Below are 23,482 nucleotides of genomic sequence, written 5' to 3'. Positions count from 1 at the left end.
TAGCAGAGTTTAACTTGGGACAAAGATTTTGTTTTCTGTCACTGTTGGGGAAACATCTTGAGTGAACTTAACTGCCATTAAAAAGGGTAGAGAGAGTAGGGGAAATGGAATTTTAAAAATAGCCATTGCAGGACTTCCCTGGAAGTCTAGTGATTAAGACTGCATGCTTTAAAAAAAAAAAAAAAAGACTGCATGCTTTCAATGCAGGGGGCACAGGTTTGATCCCTCGTTGGGGAACCAAGATTCTGCTTGCTGCACGGTCTGGCCTTCTGCCTCCACCACCCCCCCCACTCCAATAGATTTTGCTCTTGAGAGCTAGTGACTAGTGGAGGCTGTGTGCCCAGGGCCTGAGCTCTGACCATGCTGTGTGTGCCCCGGAGTGGAGGGCGGGGGCCTCCACAGTGAGGAGAGGGTCTGGGGGCCCCTGGTGATGGTAGTCTGGCTCCAGTCCCTGCAGAACAGGCTCCACAGGGCCTCATGTGGCCTTGGAAGCCAGTTCACATCTGGCTTGTAGTGAAAATGCTCCTTGTTGTCGAGAACAGGGGCTGCCGGCAAGGCCCCCGTGGGAAGATCAAGTGGAGTCTGTGGCCCTGATCTTGGCTGCCTGTGGCTGGGCAGGGCCTGCCTTATTTCGCGGGGGGGTTGGGTGGGGAGGAGGCCCTCGCCCACCCTCAGGGCCCGGCAGCCAGTGGTAACCCCAGCTGAACGATGGAACGCATGCCCAGAGGCCAAGGGCCGTGCCGGGCTGCCTGAACCCTTGGCACAGGGGGTCCAAGCCGACCGCTCTGCTCTTCCCATGGGGCAGACAGGGCGGAGGGGCGCTGAGACCTTGAAAACAAGTTGGAGTCAGAACAGTCGTCACAGAATAGGGCCTGTTGGGAGCAGCTGGGCCAAGAACCAACGAAAGGACTAAAAATTGGTGGAGGTTGGCAGTAGTGCTAGGAAAGGATTGGTGAGGGAGACGGCAGAGCCGCCTCAGCTCTTGCTGGTTGTCCACACGGGCAAGCCTGGCTCCACTGTCCATGGGACAGTTTCCAGCGTCAGAACATTCATATTCTGTATTTAAAAGTCAACCCACCTTTACTTTGGAAGGACCCTAGAACATGATTATATACATGCCGCCTTTGTGTCTTGGTTAAGGAAAAAAGCAAATTTCAGTTCACCGTTCCATTCAAACATTGTGTGTGTGTGTGTGTCATGGTTTGTTCAAAACAGCAAACATCAAGGACCCAGAAAATCAAGCTAAGTTTTTCAAGACCTTTTCAGCTCTGAAATTCTCTAAAGAAGTTTTACTTTAGTTTTGTAGTTACAAGAAAAACAAAAACAAAAAACTTGTATGATGGAAATCAATAGATGCACATTAAAGAGGAAAAAATGCAGAAATGGAAAAAACTGAGAAAGCCCCCTAGTCCCGCTATCAGAACAAATCCATTGTCTCCGTGGTGTTTCGGCCTGGCCCCTTTCTGGAGGATGTGGGGCCAGGTGACGTGTCATGCTGTATGTACAGGTCTGCACTGCGTCCTTGCTGTCAGCGCGTGAAGATGTTCTGACTGAATTCCAGCAGAGGGCTGCAGCAGAGCCCCAGTTGGGGGGTCCCTGTGCTGCAGATGGGAGCGGGAGGGTGAGGGGACCACCAGTACCTTGGTGTTGGTATCAAAGGCAAGTCAGATCACCAGCTCACCTCCTCAGACCTGAGGCATCTACGGCTGACCCCGAGGAGGCACCGGGCCTCCAGGGCTGTCGCTGGGACTTAGCCCTGCGGGTCTGGCCTGTGTGCCCCTCTCGGCCCAGAGCGTTCCGTGCTGCTTCACCCCAGGGCTGGACCCGGCCGGATCTCCAGGGGCCTGAGCCTTCTGATTGACAGGCCTCTCGCCGGCAGGCAGCTGAGGCCGCGCTGCCGCCTCCCGAGATGCCCTGAGCTGCTGGAGGAGCTGACTCTTCCCCGTGCAGTCTCTATGATACAGGAGATGTGCCCTCCATCAGCGCCAAGTGGAGCCCGCCTCCCAGTGCTGGGCCACAATCCTGGGGTACTGTGCCTGAAACAGGACCCCAGCAGAGGGAAGCCAGGGCGCCTCTGGAGCATGTGCCTGGTTCTCAGGATACTAAAGAAACCAGGACTGCGGCCTCCCGGCCCACACCAAGTCACCGAGCACATCAGCATGCTAAAGGCCTCTGGGAGGACCCCTGTGGGACACTTCTCAACCCCAGTGCGTCTCCCCTTTTTGTTCCTGGGATGTCCAGCCACACACCACGTGGGAGGAAAGCTGCAGCAGACTCTGACGTTCCCAGAGGGCAGAATCTGCAAGGTCTGGAAGTCCAATAGCGACAGAGACTTTCAGAGCACCTAGTGCAAATTCACCTTGCGGCCCTGGGGTGGCCACCGTGCCTCAGAGACCCGAGCCTTCCCTGAATCTGACGCTTCACTTAGCTGACCTGAGCCTTTCCTCTCCGGCCGTTAACCATCACATAGTCCCATCCCTGCAATATCTCTTCACCTCTGTTGCCATCACTGGCAGGGAGCAAGTCAATTTGCAGAGCCATTTTTCAGAAAGAAAATGTAACCCCTTCTTGAGATCAAGCTAAGGCATCCTGGGGGTTGTCTGGAGGGGAGTAGGGCAGGCTGGGCTACCCTGCCAGCCTCCCAGAGCAGCCCACACCCTCCTGTGCCAGCCCTGTGCGTGCAAGATGCTGAGAGCAGCAATTAAAAACACGAGCTGGAACCAGGTGAGCATCCCTGCCTGTGATGGTGAGGGGCGCCCCTTGCGGTTACCGTAGCGTGGCTGGGCCCTGCGGGTCTCTTTGAGCTGCTGTCTCATCTTCCGCCTCCTCGCTGTCAGAGGAGCTGGAGTAGGAGCTGGAGCTGCGGGCAGACGAGAGGTGGGTTCCTCTGGACATGTCCAGTCTACTCTGGCCCGGCGTGGCTCCCACCAGGGACTTGGAGCGCCCAGGGCTCCCATGTGACCCAAGACAGGAGGACGGGCAGCCGGCCAAAGCCACAGGGCCAGTGAGCTTCCTGCAGGTGGTGGAGGGGTGCGGCCAGGGCCGGGTACCCCTTGCTTGCTCGGCTAAGCAAGACCCCTGCCCCAGCTTCCCACCTCCCTGCAGGGAGGGCCTGTGGCTGGGGCCCCATGGGATTATGGGCCAGACTCAGTTCCTGGGTGAAAGCACTTCTCCAGTGAGTGGAGCCCCCAGGACCTGCTGTCCGAGTCCCCTTCTTCCCGAAGCAGCAGGGAAGTCTGCGCTTCCCCTACCTCTCCGAGGGTCTCTGGTCCGATGTCTTTGTCGGCCGCAAGTCAATGAATATGGTGGGAGGCTCCACCGGGTTCCTCAGCCGCGTGTCCTGGGCCAGTGCCTGAAAGCCCAGCTCCCTGGAAGCACATCTGGGGGTGGGGGTAGCTGAGTCACTTCCCGGCGGTCACCGTGACCTGCCTGTGCTGGGCTGGGGGCCCCCGTACAGGACCCTGAGGCAGGTCCTGAGAACAGTCCTCAGGATTCAGGCCAGCGCTGTCCAGTGGAACTCTGCGTGGCGCTTAGACGTTCTGTATCTGCCCTTTCCAGTGTGGTAGACACTTGCCGAAAGCTATTTAAACTTGCATTTAAGCTAATATAAAGTAGAAATCCCGTTCCTCAGCTGCACTAGCCACGTGTAGCCAGTGGCTACTGACTGGACAGTGCAAAGTCCTTTCTACCGGACACATAGGTTGTCAGGGACAGAAGCCCGCTTCAGCTAGCTCAGGCAAGAAAGGGAATTCCTGGCTCTCAGACTTCTAAAAAGGGTGGGACAACCAGAGTGTTGGAAGTTGGGATGCAGCTGGGCCTCAAGGGACCCCAGGGCCCTGTCCCCACCTCTGCCCACCCCGGCCCCCAGCTGACCTGGCTGGGGACAGATGCTCGAGGCTGGCCCAATCAACAGTGGCCAGAGGGAGAGGGTCCTCCCCTAGGGAGGATTCCCATGGGGTGGGAAAGAGCAGGTGCTTTGGGGCCTGAGTCCCAGCTCTGCCACTTATGTCCTGGGCAAGACAACCTCTCAGCCTGTTTCCCCATCTGTAAAATGGGGGGTAATAGTAATACTGACACCTGATCATATTCTTGAGATGAAGAGAAATACACATCAGGTGCCCTGCCCTTAAATCAAGGCACCATAAATGCTGAGAGAAGCCACTACTAGGGAGGACGGGGCCAGGGGTCAACAAGGCCCACCTGCTTCCGCCTTCTCGGGACCGGGCTTCCCCGGGCATGTCAGCAGGCACTCTCCGAGTAGAGGCAGCAGCTCTGGACTGCCTGGAGCACAGGAGGCTGAGGCGTTCCATGAGTCGGTCCTGGGTGCTGGGCGCGGTGTGGTCTGCGGGGAGGGGGAAGGCAGCTTGGTGAGGACACAGTCCCTGCTTTGACCCACTGCAGCCTGAGCCTCAGGGCTCATCACATGGAGATGCTGGGCTTACGCGTAGAGAAGTGCCAGGGGCCCAGCCCACCCTCTGCAGCTCACAACCTTAGTGTGGCCCCCTCCAGCTCAGCAGGGTGAGGGGCCCCTTCTTTCCTAAGCAGGGAGCTGTGTGCACCCTGGGAAGCAAGGGTGACCACCTGTTCACAAGGTCGTCCACTCCCTGGCTCCTATCTCACTTGTCAGAGGGAACCATGGTTAACACTTGTGTGTGTTTTTTCCTTTTTTTAAAAAATAGCAACAGGGGGAGTTTCCCTGGTGGTGCAGTAGTTAGCCTTCCAATGCAGGGGTACAGGTTCAATCCCTGGTCAGGAAGATAAGATCCCACATGCCTCCTTGCCAAAAAAACAAAAACATAAGAAATAAAAAAAGCAAACAAACCCCAAACAGAAACAAAATTGTAACAAATTCTATAAAGCCAGCCCACATCCAAGAAAAATCTTAAAAATTTTTTAAAAATAGCAATAGGATCGTCTATAGGTTGCTTTTTTTTTTTGCCTCACTAGGCGGGATGTGGGATCTCAGTTCCCTGACCAAGGATGGAACCCATGCCCGCATGCAGTGCAAGCATGGATTCTTAACCTCTGAACCACTAGTTAAGTCCCCCTCTACAGACTTTTTTTCACTGAATGTACTTTATATCCTTCCATGTTAAGATAGATGTGTGATGATAGGTTGTAGAAGTGGGATAGCTTAGTTAAAGGCTTGTGTGCCTTTAAATGAAGAACGGGGCATTCCCAGATGGCCCAGGTGGTAAAGAATCCAGCTGCCAATGCAGGAGATATCTGGATCAAGAAGATCCCCTGGAGCATAGTGGAAACCGACTCTAGTATTCTTGCCTGGAAAATTCCATGAACAGAAGAGCCTGGTGAGCTACAGTCCATGGCGCTGCAGAGAGTAAGACACGGCTGAGGCTGAGCACATAGCACACAAACAAATGGATAGCAGATTCCGCTGCACTGCTGCCCAAGGGGGCAGCCACTAAGCCCCTCAACCCTGCCCCACTTGTAGTAGGGTGAGTTTCTCCATACCCTGCTCTAAGGGGTTAAATTACAAACAAAACCCTTCTTAAAAGCAGCCTTTGCTCTGGAACCAGGGGCTGGAAATTGCACCTTCTTTGCCTCAGGCCAGCCTCCATTCGCTTTTATGGGAAACTCTTAGGAAACCGCCCAGAGCCAGACCACAAGCCCAGTGAAGGAGTTAGCCCTGGCTTTGTTGCAGAAGCACGCCAGCTGCGAAGGACGGCGCAGAAGCGTGGCGGTGAGGAGCTACCTCTCGCCCAAGGTCAGAGGTAGCGACCGAGAGCGCCAGGCTGCGACAGCGTAGGAGCGACGGCCGAGAGGAGCTTCCCCACCTCCAAGGAGCGGCTGCTGCCGGGCGCAGGAGGGCTGAGAGGAGCTACTCCACGTTCAAGGTCAGTGAGAGGGTAACAGGCAGGAGGGCCAGGGATCTCCACACGGAGGAAATAGGCTGCAAGTGTCAGACATTTTTATCTCTGTTAAGAGGCAGGAGGAAACAAACTAGCGATATTTTTTTTTTCTCCTCTATACAAATTTAAAAGGATGTTTCTCTTAAAATGCTGTGTTGCCCTGACACCTGGTTTCACCTGAAGCTAACTATTCTCAAGACCTTGAGTTAACCAATATATTTTTTCTTATGGAAATGTTTGTCTTAAGCTATGTTAATGTACCCCAGACTCAGTCTTCAAGTTGGTTCTGCCAAATGGCCCAACCTACTTACTCAGATATTGTTCCCCTCATCTATGTAAACGAAATTATTTGTTTGGTAAAGATTCAAGTCAATCGTTTATGGCCAGGGATGAATTATCTGGTGCCATTCTAAATTTTAAGACATTCTTTTCATTAACAGACTGCGAGTGGCTATATAACATACAGCTGAAGACTAGATGGGGGGTACTCTTTCTGCCCCCTTCTGATGCCTATGTCAGAAGCTTTCTCTATCTCCTTTATACTTTAATAAAACTTTATTACACAAAAGCTCTGAGTGATCCAGCCTTGTCTCTGGCCCCGGATTGAATTCATCTCCTCCGGAGGCCAAGAATCCCGGCGTCTTATCGTTCAGCAACAACCTTTCATCTTGGGGGCTTGTCCGGGATCCTTCAGGACAAGGCAGGGATGCTTTGAGCTCTAGTTCTTTGTTCTCCTAGCGAACACATTTTCCACTGTACTTTACTAACTCTATGGTGTGCTTGTGTGAATGAATGAAACGCTCTGTGCGAAGCAAGTGAGGAGCCCTGCTCTTCGGTTCCGTGGTGACCTCATAAGGCTTATGGCAGAAACCTGTCGGGGGTTTATACTGACCTGCCAATGCCAGGAGGCAGCCAATGTCTTCTTCGAGAACCGACCAGAAATGGGCAAAGCGTGTGGACTGAACTCTCCTTTCTTGGTCAGACTTTTCGGTCTCTTTGACCATTTCATAACTCCTTGGAAACTAAAAGTACTAACCTAATCTATCGGATCATAGGCTTTCAAGGGACTTGTAATCTATGTTGCTACTGTGTACTAGGTGGCCTAGGTCTCAAACTTGGATTGATAGTCAGGAAGCACCTAGCCTCGCTAGGCATCGAAAGTTTGGAAGCTAGATGGAGCTCTAGCTCCAAGAGCATCTCTGAGGTTAAAGGTTACTCAGATTGGAACTGCAATGGGGCTTTTTTCCTTTGGTAACACTGGCTCTTAGTGGACCAGAGGAGGCTCTTATACCGGTGTGATGATGCTTGGAAGGAGCATCTCAGTTTAAAGTTCGTGCAGGTCTTATTGCGGTCAGGAATATTCTCAGGATCGTGCACAGGCACTCAGGTGATGCATGTGTCCCCCAGAGGTCTTAGCTTGGGAGGCATCCCAGACGGTTACTCTGATTGCACCCCGGGTGGCATCAGAGGCAAGCAAGGTGAAGAGCTGGACGTCAGTCAGGGATGCCATCAGGTCTACCGCTGGTGCATCCCCACCCCATCTCGGTGGTAGAACCGGGAGGGACGAGTGTGATGCCTGCGTCGATAAGGGACAGAATAAGTCCGACCAGGAAGGAAAAGTTTTTGGTGTAAAGTCTGTCTACACCCCCATCTAGAGCAGGGAGGGACGCCTCTGGTAGAAAAAATGGCGCTGGTCGCTTTTTTTTCTCTCTTACAAATAGGAGCTAACAATTCCAGCCTCACTCCTTTGAACTGTATCCTGAAAAACTGGGATAGATTTGATCCCCAGGTCTTAAAGAAGACACACCTGGTCTTCCTATGTGATACTGCATGGCCGCAGTACCCACTGGGAGTCAGGCGGTCCCAGCTACAGAACCAGACTGGGACTATAACACTGCTAAAGGAAGATGGGATCAGAGTCATTTTGCCAGATGTATTCTTGAAGGACTCAGGCAAGCGCGTTCTAAGCCTTTAAACTACAGCAAACAGGCAGACATAGAACAGGAGGAGAAGGAAGCTCCTGGTAAATTCCTAGATAGACAGAGAGAAGCCCTTCGCAGATTCACTGAGATTGATCCCGAAAGTGAAGAGGGAAAAGTGATCTTAAAGGATAGATTTCTCACTCAGTCGGCTCCAGATATTCGCCGTAAGTTATCAAAACGGGCTTATGGACCAAATCAGTCTTTAGATAATCTGTTACAACTGGCTCAGACAGTCTATTATGGTAGGGAATATGAGGAAGAGAAAGAAAGGCAGAGAAAGACAAAGGAAAAGGTGGAAGCCCTCTCAATGGCTATGAAAACCGTTCTTAAACAGCCTGAGAAAAATGCTCAGAGGGACCCAGGTGAAAAGGGATGGGCTTGCTATTACTGTGGAAAGGAAGGGCATCTCAAGCAGGACTGCCCTCAGGCATCTAAGCCGCCCCTGGCTCCCTGTCTGGTCTGCAAGGGACCACACTGGAGGAGAGACTGCCCCCAGAGGCGTAGGTCTCAGAGGTCTGACTCTCAAGACCATCAGGACTGAAGGTGCCTGGGGGTCCTCACACAAGCTCCCGTCCTAATTACACCCGAGGAACCCCGGGTATTGATAACGGTGGGAGGCCAATCCGTCAATTTCCTTTTAGATACTGGGGCAACTTACTCCGTGCTTACTGAAGCCCCTGGCCCACTTTCTTCCCGATCCGCTTCCGTAATGCGACTGTCTGGACGAGCCAAAAGGTATTATTTCAGTTATTCTCTATCGTGCAACTGGGATTCTGTGCTATTTTCACACGAGTTTCTTATCGTGCCAGAATCACCCTCACCCCTTTTGGGGAGGGATATACTGAGCAAGGTCCATGCCTCTGTTTTCATGAACATGGAGCCTTCCCTTTCTCTCCCTTTAGTTGAACAAAATGTGAATCCTAGAGTATGGGCTGATGGAAAATCTGTGGGTCGAGCACAAAATGCTATTCCTGTAGTTGTCAAGCTCAAAGGCCCGCACTTATTTTCACACAAGAAGCAGTATCCACTGAAACCTGAGGTTAAGGAAGGGTTAAAATCCATCATTGAGAATTTAAAGGAGCAGGGACTGTTAGTTCCCTGTAACAGTCCATGCAATACTCCTATTTTGGGTATATAGAAATCAGATGGTAAATGGAGATTAGTTCAAGATTCACGAATAATAAATGAGGCTGTGGTTCCTTTACACCCCGTGGTGCCTAATCCTTATACTCTTACTGTCTGAAATTCCTGAACGAGCCAAATATTTTTCAGTAATTGATTTAAAAGATGCTTTCTATTCAGTGCCTTTGGCAGAAGAAAGTCAATTTCTATTTGCCTTTGAAGACCCTACTCAGCCAGCTTCTCAGTTAACCTGGACAGTTTTGACTCAGGGATTTCGTGACAGTCTTCACTTATTTGGGAAAGTTTGTCACAGAATCTACAAAACTTTAATAGCTCTGAAGCGGTAGTGTTACAATATGTAGATGATATTTTGCTCTGTGCTGAGACAAAGGAAGCTTGTTCACGAGCCTCAGAAGATTTCTTAAACGTTCTGGCAGGCTGCGGTTACAAGGCATCAAGAGAAAAGGCTCTGCTTTGTCAACAATCTGTTAGATATCTGGGCCTAATCATATCAGAAGGGACTAGGGCCATAGGCCCTGAGAGAATTAAACCTATCCTAAACCATCCCCTACCTATGACTTTAAGGCGATTGAGAGGATTTTTGGGAATCACAGTCTACTGTCATATTTGGATTCCGGGCTATGGGGAACTTGCCCGGCCTTTATATAAACTTATAGCTGAAACTCAGCAGGCCCAAACCAACAAACTGATTTGGCCTCCAGATATTCAAAAGGCTTTTAAGGTTCTTCAGACTGCTCTCCTGCAAGCTCCCGCTTTGAGTTTGCCCACAGGGTCAGAATTTAACTTGTATGTCACTGAAAGAAAAGGTATGGCCTTGGGAGTTTTGACACAACCCCGAGGGCCTCACCAGCAACCTATTGCTTATCTAAGCAAAGAATTAGATGTAATTGCACGTGAGTGGCCCCACTGCCTAAGAGTAATTGGGGCAGCGGCTTTATTAGCACCTGAAGCTTTAAAAAAAATAATTAATGGACGAAAACTTACTATACTGACTTCTCATGATGTGAGTGGAATCTTAAATTCTAAGGTTAATATTTGGATGACAGACAGTAGACTTCTTAAATATCAGTCATTGTTGTTAGAAGGACCAGTAACTAAGCTTAAAGTTTGTGGAAATTTAAATCCTGCTACTTTCCTTCCTGAGAAGGAAAATGAAACACCTGATCACGATTGTTCCCAATTCCTAACTTTAAACTATGCAGCTCGGGAGGATCTAATGGATACCCCATTAGATAATCCTGACATGGAAATATTTACAGATGGCAGTTCTTTTGTTCGGGATGGAAAGCGTAAAGCAGGTTATGCCATGGTGACTGCTGAACAGGTTTTAGAAGCAAAATCTCTCCCCCAGGAAACCAGTGCCAATTAGTGGAGCTTATGGCTCTGACCCACCTGAGTTAAGCAAGGGACAGCGAGTAAATATCTACACCGATTCTAAGTATGCTTATTTGAGTTTACATGCTCATGCGGTGATATGGAAAGAAAGACAGTTTAAAACAGCAACAGTAGACCCTATTAATCATTTCAGAGCGATCGAGAGACTTTTAAATGCTATATATTGTCCTAAAAAAGTAGCGGTTATGCATTGCAAAGGGCACGGCAGGGATGGGAGTAAAGTAGCCGCTGGTAACCTGTTACCTGACTCTCAAGCCAAAAAAGCGGCACTTTACGAAACCCCTCCCTACAGATGCCTTTGATCTGGACAGGTCCTGTGGAACAGGAAAAACCACAATATACTGAGGAAGAATTAGAAAGATATGAGAAAAGAGGAGCAAAGATTACTGATAAAGGATGATTACAGTCCGAGGATGGGCGATTAATATTTCCTGAAAATGCTCAGTGGAAAATTCTTAAGGATTTACACCAGAGTTTGCATTTGGGTGCAAAAAGTACTTACCAGATGGCTTCTTGTTTGTTTGAAGGTAAAAATGTAATGAAAACTTTAAAGAACATTATCAAAAGGTGTGAGGTTTGTCAGAAAAATAACCCAAGACTGAAAAGCTAGCAAAATCTGGATTACAATGAAGTGGAAAGTATTCTGGAGAGGACTGGGAAATTGATTTTACTCATATGCCAAAAGCTAATGGATATTCTTGCTTACAAGTTTGGTGGATACTTTTACGGGATGGATTGAGGCTTTCCCCTGTCATAGTGAACAAGCTAAGGAGATTATAAAGATTTTAATCCATGAAATCATTCTCAGGTTTGGGCTGCCACGCAGCCTTCAGAGTGACAATGACTCTGCCTTTAAAGCTGCTGTAACTCAGGGGGTGTTTAAAGCTCTAGGAATAGAGTATCACTTACACTGTTCCTGGAGACCCCAATCCTCAGGAAAGGCTGAAAAAGCTAATGACATTATCAAAAGACATCTGCGCAAATTAACTCAAGAAACGCAGGACAACTGGATTAAAGTCCTACCCATAGCTTTAATGAGGGCTCAAACTGCCCCCAAAAAGGAGGGACTGTCCCCCTTTGAATGTATTTATGGAAGGCCTTTCTTACGCACAGACATTGTTATAGACCCTGAAGCCTTGGAGTTAACTAATTATGTAACTCAGCTCTCAGCTTTTCAACAGGCATTAACAGAACTCCGGACGACTCCTGACCCAGCCTCTGAATCCAGCAAGCCTCTATTTGAGCTAGGAATCAAGGTCCTCATAAAAACATTGAGATCTGGGGGCCCATCCCCCGAGCCCCTCTGGGAAGGCCCTCACCAGGTCATTCTTTCTTCTCCCACAGCTGTCAAAGTACCAGGAATTGATTCATGGGTACATCACACTCGAGTCAAGAGGTGGCATCATGATCAGAATTAAGTGATGTCATTTTATGTCTTTACTTTCTATGCTCTGACTTTGTACTTTTCAGATGGGCCTGATAATCTATGTGAGCCTACTTCTGCTGACTCCAGAAATCCTGAGTCTGCCGTTTGATCCTCAAGACAATGCCTTCCTGTCCTGGGCTCACTCCTACGCTGCATTCCACAATCAGTCTAACTGCTGGGTCTGTGGAGCACTCCCCTCTTCATCAGTGGAAGGCTTCCCGTGGTGGACAGCTCCACTTCAAGGAAAAGACTTTCTCCAAGTCTGCGAATACCTTCGACAACAATCGCATGTGATGCCTCTTCTTCATCATCTGATGACATCTAAAAACCCTGGAATGGACTGGTGCAACACTTTGTATTTGAACTATGGACATAACGTGACTTTTAATTTTAATTATACATTGTCTCAGTTTAATGACTATTTTGCTGCACATAAGACAAATAGGTCTAGATCTGATGGTTTTTTACCTGATGTTTATCAAATATGGGATGAGGTTATATGGCTAACTCCTGAAAAAGGACGTCTAATATCTACTGCCCCCATATGCTGGGAACAAATAGAGCCATTCCCCAAAGTTAGCCAACAACTTAATTACAATGATTGGAAAACAGTGGGATTTTTGTCTCAGGAAATGTGTAACATAATCATTCCCGTGTTTTCCAACCCCAGTTCAGGATCTCCCTTTGTCTGGCCAGGCACTAACTGGGACTGGGTATCTCAGTCACGCTGGCTTGCTCCAAATGGGACTTACTGGATGTGTGGCTCTTACTTATGGTCTTGGCTTCCCCCTGGCTGGATAGGGAGATGCACCCTGGGTCTAGCCTTTACTCACGGCTTTATATTTTCAGAGCTTCCAGAAAAGCCTGCTAATTTTCCCCACCTTAAAACTCGGTGGGCAAGGTCTGTATTTCACTGGTATGATTATTTGGCCGCAGTGTTTGTCCCTTCTTTGGGAACTGCAGATGTTATGCTACGAGTGGATGCTTTGACTAATTTTACTCAGCAGGCATTACTAGATTCTAAAAAAGCTATTTCAGCTCTTAATGCTGAACAAGCACAAATTAGAAAGGTGGTTTTACAAAACAGATTGGCTTTAGATATTCTGACAGCTGCGCAAGGAGGAACTTGTGCCATCATTCATACTCAATGCTGCACATATATACCTGATATGAGCACTAATGTTACTCATTTCACTGAACACATGAACAAGATGATTTGGGCCATGGATACTCCTGAAGTCTCAATTGCCTCACTTTGGGAATCGTTAACTAGTTCCTCATGGTGGAAAAATATCTTAATTATAATAATTCTGATTGTTTTGTTTTTGCTGTTTGCTCCTACCATCTGTAACTGTGTAATTGGATTTGTTTCTAGTCGCCTGCAAGCTTTTAAGTTACAAAGGATTGCTCAAACTCCTGCTAAGGATGCAGCTTCTTCCAACTACTATTTGGGGCCCCAGAATAAGACATCCTCAGTATGAGGATTAGGAGAATTTGTTGCCTCTCCAATTTAGGGACAATGCCCCTGGTCAGCTCAGAAGCAGTTATGGAATGAGAACAACGCCCCTTTTCCCTAGGCAACATAATTCTCCTAAAAGAAAAGGAGGGAATGAGAGGGTAACAGGCAGGAAGGCCAGGGATCTCCAAATGGAGGAAATAGGCTGCAAGTGTCAGACATTTTTATCTCTCTTAAGAGGCAGGAGGAAACAAACTAGTGATTTTTTCTTCTTCTCTATACAAATTTAAAAGGCGGTTTCTCTTAAAATGCTGTGTTGCCATGACACCTGATTTCACCTGAAGCTAACTATTCTCAAAACCTTGAGTTAACCAATACATTTTTTCTTATGGAAATGTTTGTCTTAAGCTATGTTAATGTACCCCGGACTCTGTCTTCAAGTTGGTTCCGCCAAATGGCCCAACCTACTTACTCAGATATTGTTCCCCTCATCTATGTAAATGAAACTATTTGTTTGGTAAAGATTCAAGTCAATCGTTTATGGCCAGGGATGAATTATCTGGTGCCATTCTAAATTTTAAGACTTTCCTTTCTTCTCATTAACAGACTGCGAGTGACTATATAACATACAGCTGAAGACTAGAAGGTGGGGTACTCTTTCTGCCCCCTTCTGATGCCTATGTCAGAAGCTTTCTCTATCTCCTTTATACTTTAATAAAACTTTATTACACAAAAGCTCTGAGCAATCCAGCCTTGTCTCTGGCCCCGGATTGAATTCGTCTCCTCCGGAGGCCAAGAATCCCAGTGTCTTATCGTTCAGCAACAACCTTTCATGAGGAGGGGCGGCTGTAAGAAGATACCCCTCGTCCAAGGTAAGGAGCAGTGGCTGTGCTTTTCTGGAGCAGCCATGAAGAGATACCCCACGTCCGAGGTAAGAGAAACCCAAGTAAGACGGTGGGTGTTGCGAGAGGGCATCAGAGGGCAGACACACTAAAACCATAATTACAGAAAACTAGCCAATCTGATCACAGTACCACAGTCGTGTCTAACTCAGTGAAACTAAGCCATGCCGTGTGGGGCCACCCTGACAGAATGTGGTCCACTGGAGAAGGGAATGGTAAACCACTTCAGTATTCTTGCCTTGAGAACCCCATGAACAGTATGAGAAGGCAAAATGATAGGATACTGAAAGAGGAACTCCCAGGTCGGTAGGTGCCCAATATGATACTGGAGATCAGTGGAGAAATAACTCAAGAAAGAATGAAGGGATGGAGCCAAAGCAAAAACAATACCCAGTTGTGGATGGGACTGGTGATAGAAGCTAGGTCCCATGCTGTAAAGAGCAATATTGCATAGGAACCTGGAGTGTTAGGTCCATGAATCAAGGCAAACTGGAAGTGGTCAAACAGGAGATGGCAAGAGTGAATGTCGACATTCTAGGAATCAGTGAACTAAAATGGACTGGAATGGGTGAATTTAACTCAGATGACCATTATATCTACTACTGTGGGCAGGAATCCCTTAGAAGAAACGGAGTAGCCATCATAGTCAAAAAAAGAGCCCAAAATGCAGTACTTGGATGCAATCTCAAAAACGACAGAATGATCTCTGTTTGTTTCCAAGGCAAATCATTCACTATCACGGTAATCCAAGCCTATGCCCCAACTAGTAACACTGAAGAAGCTGAAGCTGAACGGTTCTATGAAGACCCACGAGACCTTTTAGAACTAACACCCAAAAAAGATGTCCTTTTCATTATAGGGGACTGGAATGCAAAAGTAGGAAGTCAAGAAACACGTGGAGTAACAGGCAAATTTGGCCTTGGAGTACAGAATGAAGCAGGGCAAAGGCTAATAGAGTTTTGCCATGGAACGCACTGGTCATAGCAAACATCCTCTTCAACAACACAAGAGAAGACTCTACACATGGACATCACCAGATGATCAACACCAAAATCAGATTGATTATATTCTTTGAAGCCAAAGATGGAGAAGCTCTACATAGTCAGCAAAAACAAGACCAGGAGCTGACTGTGGCTCAGATCATGAACTCCTTATTGCCAAATTCAGACTTAAACTGAATAAAGTAGGGAAAACCACTAGACCATTCAGGTATGACCTAAATCAAATCCCTAATGACTATACAGTGGAAGTGAGAAATAGATTTAAGGGACTAGATCTGATAGACAGAGTGCCTGATGAACTAAGGATGGAGGTTCATGACATTGTACAGGAGACAGGGATCAAGACCATCCCCATGGAAAAGAAATGCAAAAAGGCAAAATGGTTGTCTGAGGAGGCCTTAACAAATAGCCGTGAAAAGAAGAGAAGCAAAAAGCAAAGGAGAAAAGGAAAGATATTCCCATTTGAATGCAGAGTTCCAAAGAATAGCCAGGAGAGATAGGAAAACCTTCCTCAACGATCAATGCAAAGAAATAGAGGAAAACAACAGAATGGGAAAGACTAGAGATCTCTTCAAGAAAATTAGAGATATCAAGGGAACATTTCAGGCAAAGATGGGTTTGATAAAGGACAGAAATGGTGTGGACCTAACAGAACCAGAAAATATTAAGAAGAGGTGGCAAGAATACACAGAAGAACTATACAAAAAAGATCTTCATGACCCAGATAATCACGATGGTGTGATCACTCACCTAAAGCCAGACATCCTGGAATGTGAAGTCAAGTGGGCCTTAGAAAGCATCACTACTAACAAAGCTAGTGGATGTGATGGAATTCCAGTTGAGCTATTTCAAATCCTAAAAGATTATGCTGTGAAAGTGCTGCATTCAATATGCCAGCAAATTTGGAAAACTCAGCAGTGGCCACAGGACTGGAAAAGGTCAGTTTTCATTCCAATCCCTAAGAAAGGCAATCCCAAAGAATGCTCAAACTACTGCACAATTGCACTCATCTCACACGCTAGTAAAGTAATGCTCAAAATTCTCCAAGCCAGACTTCAGCAATACGTGAACCAAGAACTTCCAGATGTTCAAGCTGGTTTTAGAAAAGGCAGAGGAACCAGAGATCAAATTGCCAATATCCGCTGGATCATCAAAAAAGCAAGAGAGTTCCAGAAAAACATCTATTTCTGCTTTATTGACTATGCCGAAGCCTTCGACTGTGTGGATCACAATAAACTGTGGAAAATTCTTAAAGAGATGGGCATACCAGACCACCTGACCTGCCTCTTGAGAAACCTGTATGCAGGTCAGGAAGCAACAGTTAGAACTGGACATGGAACAACAGACTGGTTCCAAATAGGAAAAGGAGTACATCAAGGCTGTATATTGTCACCCTGCTTATTTAACTTATATGCAGAGTACATCATGAGAAACGCTGGGCTGGAAGAAGCACAAACTGGAATCAAGATTGCCAGGAGAAATATAAATAACCTCAGATTTGCAGATGACACCACCCTTATGGCAGAGAGTGAAGAGGAACTGAAAAGGCTCTTGATGAAAGTGAAAGAGGAGAGTGAAAAAGTTGGCTTAAAGCTTAACATTCAGAAAACTAAGATCATGGCATCTGGTCCCATCACCTCATGGGAAATAGATGGGGAGACAGTAGAAACAGTGTCAGACTTTTATTTTTTGGGGGCTCCAAGATCACTGCAGATGGTGACTGCAGCCATGAAATTAAAAGACGCTTACTCCTTGGAAGGAAGGTTATGACCAACCTAGATAGCATGTTAAAAAGCAGAGACATTATTTTACCAACAAAGGTCCATCTGGTCAAGGCTATGGTTTTTCCAGCGGTCATGTATGGATGTGAGAGTTGGACTGTGCAGAAAGCTGAGTGCCGAAAAATTGATGCTTTTGAACTGTGGTGTTGGAGAAGACTCTTGAGAGTCCCTTGGACTGCAAGGAGATCCAACCAGTCCATCCTAAAGGAGATAAGTCCTGGGTGTTCATTGGAAGGACTGATGGTGAAGCTGAAACTCCAATACTTTGGCCACCTCGTGCAAAGAGTTGACTCATTAGAAAAGACCCTGATGCTGGGAGGGATTGGGGGCAGGAGGAGAAGGAGACGACAGAGGATGAAATGCTGGATGGCATTACCGACTCGATGGGCCTGAGTTTGAGTAAACTCCTGGAGTTCGTGATGGACAGGGAGGCCTGGCGTGCTGCGATTCAAGGGGTCGCAAAGAGTCGGACACGACTGAGCGACTGAACTGAACTAAACTTGTTTGTAAACAGAGGTCGTGGAAGCAGGATTCTGTTTAGGAGCTGGCTGAAGGGGGCACAATATGCAAGATTACTTGGCTTCCAGAAGGAAAGAGGAAGGAAAAGGCAGTCACATATATAGCAGGGGGATGAATGGGTGAGTTGGTGAGTGAATCAAAGGATGGATGGATGGATGGGTGGATGAAGTCTTACGTCCTGTGTGTGTGGGAAGGCGAGGGCTGAGCAGCACAGAGGGTGTGGCGAGCTGCTGAGGTGACCCTGCTTAGCCCACCCCCCATTTTACTGGGAAGCCCTGGAATGAGCCACTTTGGGAGATGTACTCGCCCCCCACCCCACCCCTGGTGCTCAAGGTCAAACCTTGGCCCTGGAGGCGGTCAGCAGCCCACCACGCAGCTCTAGGAGCACCATCGCCCCGGTCCTCTTCTCGCCCAGTCAGACTCAGAAGGACTTGATCCAAATCCCACTCTTCAAGTTCCTGAAATAATTAGAGCAGTGATGATGAGGCTGCCTCAGGGTCCCAGGGACAGGAATTCTGGATCCACAGAGGCTGTCCCGGGATGGCTGGGGCAGAAACCAGGGTTGAGATGAGGCGGCTCACTCACCCACCCCGGCTCACCCACCCCACACATAGGCTTTGCAGAATGAACCACCCCCGTGAAGGTGGGTGGGGTCCGCCTTTCTTGCCACCCCCTTTCCTATGCCCTTTTTGGGGCAATACTTCTATTTCTGGCACAAAGACATTGTCTGGCTTGGAGGAAGCTCAGTGTCATTTTAAAACTATTTAGGTTCAGGCAGGTTTAGAACGTTGGGAGGTTAGAACGTTTTGCTCCTTTAAGAAACACAGCAGCTGTTGAGATTGGAGGGCTTGGAAGAGAGCTGTGGGGGCGGTGATGCAGCGGGCACAGAGATGTTCATCAGGAATTAGTGTGTCCTGTTAAGGCCTTAAGCGCCTCCCACCGGGGTTTGAGGAAAAAATGGAATTGACAGGATGGAATTGGTGAAAGTGACCTCTGGGTACACCTCGATGCCAGTTTTCTCTAGGTTGTTATGAAAATCTGTCAAATAAGGCAACAAAGATAATTTTGTGATGTTTCTATGTCATATGGGGGCATCTTCTAATGAGCCCATCTTTCTCGGGGAGGGCTGGTGTGCGTAACTGACCAGGGCTCACCTGTTTGACAACTTTGTGTAACTGAGAAATGCAAGGGTTTTCTTTTCCCTCCACTGGAGCAGCTAAGCCCAAAGGTACCGGTTCTGTTGCCCCATTGAGTTACTGTACTTAGTGTAGCAATTTAATCTCCACATTCCCCACTCCCCTGTTGAACAAAACCCCAGTTTCTCATGATCTCTGAACCGGCTTTGTCATCGTGCTGGCTCTCGTGGATGATCTAAATGACAGCGTTAATGGGAGCTCACTGCGTGTATGAGAACGAGGGCTTGAACGTTTCCAGGTGCTGCTTCCTCACAGTCTGCTCTATCTTCTGTGTCTTCATGATGATTCTTGGGATTAGTTTTCTTTTTTCTTTCTGTTTTAAGAAAGCTGGGGACTATGTGCTCCTCCCTGTTCACTGTAACTCTGAGGATTGTCTGTCTGGCAGGTAGGACTTGCCTGCCTGATGGTAGGCCTGGTGCTGTGGGCCTGAGGTCATTGCTACGGACTGAATCTCTGTGTCCCTCCGAAATTCATGTGTTGAACTCCTAATCCCCAATGTGATGGTATTTGAAGGTGATGAGGTCACGGCAGGGGAGCCCTCATGAATGGGATTAGTGCCCTTAAAAGGAGACTCCAGGGAGCTCCCGCAATGAACCAGGAAGCATGCTCTCAACTAGACACCAAACGTGATGGAGCCTTGACCTTGGACTTCCAGATTTCAGACTGTGAAAAATTAGTTTCTGTTGTTTAAGCCCCCTGCCCAAGTCTATGGGACTTTTGTTATCACAGCCCAAAGAAACTAAGACAGACATAGCGGGGAGGACCAACACCTCGAGGAAGCCTGGGCTGGGGGCACGCCTACCTGGAGGGAAAGCATGGGCAGATGCCCCAGGGGCTCCTCTGAAGGCACCTCCACAGCGCCGCAGGCCTTTTCCTTCCCTCGGCTCGAGTCAGAGCAGGCTGGGTCCCGGCCGTCCCGGGTGACTTTGTGGAGGATGTCTTTCTCGATCATCTTCCTCCTCTCCCTCCGCAGGGCCCTGCGGTTGGCAGCGTCTGAGCCTTCCGGGGCCCGTGAGGCCGAACCTGGGGGCTCTGTCTGCAGGTCTGCTTCCTGAGGAAAGCAGGTGGCCTCTCCTTGAGGCCCCTGGCGAGGACTCTGTGGCCCACTGGTGTTGAGGGTCCCGCCCGCATCATTATCCTGCCGTGGAGGGATCTCTGCAGACATCCTGAGAAGAGAGTTACTCTTGCGGGGGGCCCTTCCTTCCAGACGGGCCGACTCCTGGGGCCGGGGCCATGCCTTCCACTCGCCCCAGGGCTCCACGGCGGATTCTACAGGCACCACAGCTGGCTACACAGGAAACAGACGTCCCTGGTTAGCAGCCTCCAAACATCCCTCGGGGGGCAGGGGGGTTGTGTGGTAAGATGTGCAAGGAACATAAAATCTGCCATCACCTGGAACAGAAACCCTGTACCTTCCGTCTCCCAGCCTCTGGTGTATGCTCATCTACTTCCTGTCGCTATAGGTTTGCCTGCTCTAGATATTTCATCGGAGTGGAATCACGCAATACTTGTCTTGGGTGTCCTTCCACTTGGCTTCGTGTTTCCAGGGTTCACCCATGTTGTGCTGTGTGTCAGGACTGCATTCCTTTTCATGGATGAATACTATGGATACACTCCATTGTATCCATATTGTCTGTTGTTTATTGTTTATCCATTTTGTCTGTTGATGGACACCTGGGTTGTGCCACCCTTTTGGCCAGTGTGCACAGATACAAGTGGTTAGAGGTGGAAAAGACAACACCCAGGCCCTTTGTCTCCAGATGGAGCCCACAGCCTCAACCCCCGTGAGCTGGTACAGGCTTTTCCATCCCAGGTTAAACCATAATTGTCTGGAAGAGTAACTGCCGAGGTAATTGTAGAAATGGAAAAAACACAAAACTAAGTGAAGTAGACATAGTTCCAACTGAACTAACCAGGGAGCTTGGCAGCCTTGGCAGTTTTCCTGTTAGAGTTATTTCAGATGTATTTCTAGGCCTGCCTGGGGGTGTGGGTGACTTCTGGTGTGGACATGCCCTGGCTCCGTATGATGACCCTGGGTCAGTGCTTGCACTCAGGACTATGTGTGTGTGGTGAGGGGTCAAAGGGGTATAGGGGGTACAATCAGATAGAAAATCAAGTCCCTGCCCCCAGCTCTAAGTGTTCTGGGCTCCTGGGAGCATGATGTGCACAAGGCCAGTAGATGTTTGGTGTCTGAACTCCTTGGGCTGTACCTGGAGAAAGGCCTGGGTGATGCTAGACCGGGGGCGTTAACCTCTTTAGAACCACACTGCTTCAGAGCCCAGTGAGGGCCAGGAGCACCCACACCCTATTTTGACTGAAGGGTCCCAGGTCCGTGGACCCCTGGAGCCTGCATTTAACAGACCTCAGGAGGAGACCCAGAGGAAGTGATCCAGGTCCCAGCAGGGTCGTCGGCCAGTTCCTCTGACAAGTCTGGAATCAGGGCGGTTTGATTTCGCTGGAAGATGAACAGCTCCTCATCCTCATGGTCTGACTGTGGACAGATGAGAAGGCTTTGGGTTAACGGTCCGGAAGCAGGGCCAAGAGGGCCTCGTCTTCCACCCACTTGCCCTGTCCCTGGCTCTTCGGCTCTCTGACTGTCTGGGGAGACCAGTTCTCTTCCAAAGGGCCTCGCTGACACGGATTTCAGAGGTTGATTTAGAAATGGGCTCAGCAGCGCCACCTGGTGGAGGTGAGATCCAGGGCGCCCAGTTCTGGGTTACCTGCCACCCGCTAAGCCCAGTTAATGCCTGGCATGGAATGAGCAGTGCAGTGAGGTGACAGCTTGGTACTTCGCTTACATGACACCGAGCTCTCTGGTCAGCATCGTGTCTGTCACGGGAGGAAAGTGCAGTGGGGGCCTAGGAAGATGTAGGAAGGTGCTTGCTTACCGAGGAGGAATCCCAGTCCAGAGACGGGAGCTGATCCTTGACGGCCTCTAGGATGGCGTCGCAGGGGCTGGGCAGTGAGGGCCGCCAATCTTCATCACGAGATGCCATGGGATGCCGCTCAGCATACCATCATCCAAGGAGCCTTGCAGAGGACATGGAGTAAAGAGAGAGGGTCCCAGAGACAAGGGTTGAGAGCTCAGGGTGCTGACTTTTCAAAGCATATACCATCCCTTGCCTTGGGGGTTGAAAAGAGATTGGGGGACCACATACCCCATCTTCCTTCTAGTTGGCAGGTTCCTGTTACTGAGTGCCAGGCACTGTGCTGTGTACTGTGTGTGTGTGTGTGTCCGCGCACAATGCAGGATAGAGCCATGGAGCCACAGATGTATGGATATGGTGATATTTTACAATAATATATAGATACATGTATTGATATATATGTACTTGATATGTGGGTATATGGATATGATGTACAGAATGATACATAGATATATGTATAGATATATGATATATATACTATGTAAACTATATATGTCCAATATAACATAGATATTATTATTATCTACAGACAGAAATTGTATCAAAGTCAGAGGGAATTTCAAGCCACTACTTTTTACTGCCCCCTTACAAAGGAACAGAATAGACATTTTGGAGTCCCCAGAATACTTTTTTTGGAGTTGACACTCAAATTATCAGGCAGTTGGCCAACACACCCCTTTTGTATCCCAGAGTCTTAACAGACCCCCTTCAGGGGTCAAGGAGGCTTAGAAATGTGGGGTGATGGCACTTCAGAGCCGGCATCTTGAGAGTACTTGCAGCCTGAAAGGCCTCTGTCACTATAAAATAGGAAGAGAACACTCCTGCCCCAGCCTTGGCTCCCAACAAGGGAAGCAGCAGGCGAGGTGAATGGGGGCTTTTTGCTTTTTCTGTGCTCACAGGAGTGGGGCAGGAGCTTGGTGTACTCTGATCTGGGAACAGCAGGGCAGATCTGGTATATACATCACAGGATGTTCTCCGCTGCAGGGCAGATCAGAGGGCAACAGAATCATCTGGTTGAAGGGGACAAGCAGAGACTCTTAAGTTCTCCAGGAGGACAAGGTAACAGAGGAGGAAAAGGCCCTACAGGCTGCGGCAAGAGCACCTAAGAGCTCAGAGGAGTGAAAAGTATCCAACGTGTTGGGGGAAGAAGTTTTCAGTTGCTGGAGTTTGTGGTGCAAACGGACCAGACCGTGAAGGGTCCTGAACGCCAGGTTGAGGCGCGTAGCTCACCGAACGGACTGCCGAAGACTACACGAAGCAGCAGCCCCAGTCCGGCAGAATCTTGACCGCGCCTCCACGTCCGTTTCTTGGCTGCAGCCCGTTAGCCCCGCCCGACGCCCCGCCCCGGCCCCTCCTACCGCCCCGCCCCCGACCCCTCCCGCCGCCGGATCGCGGGTTGTTATGACAACTGGACGCCACCGACCACTCGGGTGGGGTTTTTAAATTCTAAACTTCGGAAACAGGAAACCCTACTATCGCGCGTCCTCCCACCAATTCCTCAGCTCGTTTCCCCAGCCCCCACCCCGTCCACCTCCCATCATTTATCTCCGCAGCTGCGGCTTCGGCCTCCGCCTCTCTTCCCGGCCCCGACAGGGACGAAAACGGCCCCGCTGCGCCTCTTCGGTCGTGTTCTCCTGCTTGGGCAGCGGCGCGATTACTGAAGCCGTCGCCGCCTTCGGAATCTCCGTTCAGCAGAGTCTTACATCACTGGACGGCCAACTCCTTACCACCACCCCCCCACCCCCCCGCTCCTCTTTCGGGACTTGGCGCGTCCTGCCTCTCCTGAAGCACGATTGGTTCTCCTGGCCAGCGGAGGGGCGGGGCAAGGCGGACTCCCCTTGCTCATTGGCTGCCGCGGGTGTCACACAGCGAGCCGGGCGAGCT

General features: G+C 49.1%; 1 protein-coding gene across 3 annotated transcripts; it reads right to left on the bottom strand.

Moving 5' to 3' along the window:
* Nucleotides 1-1,274: 1,274 nt before the first annotated feature.
* DNAAF8 (dynein axonemal assembly factor 8) lies at nucleotides 1,275-23,282 on the bottom strand. 3 transcript variants are annotated; one of them, XM_065924265.1, is made up of 10 exons: nucleotides 22,829-23,282; nucleotides 21,560-21,701; nucleotides 21,034-21,162; nucleotides 19,474-19,959; nucleotides 17,816-17,933; nucleotides 4,201-4,342; nucleotides 3,252-3,380; nucleotides 2,771-2,860; nucleotides 1,682-1,953; nucleotides 1,275-1,601 (listed from the first exon to the last, which is right to left on the bottom strand). In XM_065924265.1, exons 2-9 carry the CDS (start codon nucleotides 21,665-21,667, stop codon nucleotides 1,701-1,703), a joined length of 1,455 nt encoding a protein of 484 aa, XP_065780337.1. In that variant the 5' UTR covers nucleotides 21,668-21,701; nucleotides 22,829-23,282; the 3' UTR covers nucleotides 1,275-1,601; nucleotides 1,682-1,700. The 3 variants fall into 3 exon arrangements, with proteins under 3 accessions (XP_065780337.1, XP_065780336.1, XP_065780338.1); XM_065924264.1 differs by having other exon boundaries at nucleotides 1,275-1,953; XM_065924266.1 differs by lacking the exon at nucleotides 1,682-1,953.
* Between the last annotated feature and the right edge of the window lie 200 nt (nucleotides 23,283-23,482).

This window comes from Muntiacus reevesi, chromosome 2, assembly GCF_963930625.1.
Source record: "Muntiacus reevesi chromosome 2, mMunRee1.1, whole genome shotgun sequence".
Taxonomy (NCBI): domain Eukaryota; kingdom Metazoa; phylum Chordata; class Mammalia; order Artiodactyla; family Cervidae; genus Muntiacus; species Muntiacus reevesi.
This window is presented reverse-complemented; position numbering and strand designations above follow the sequence as displayed.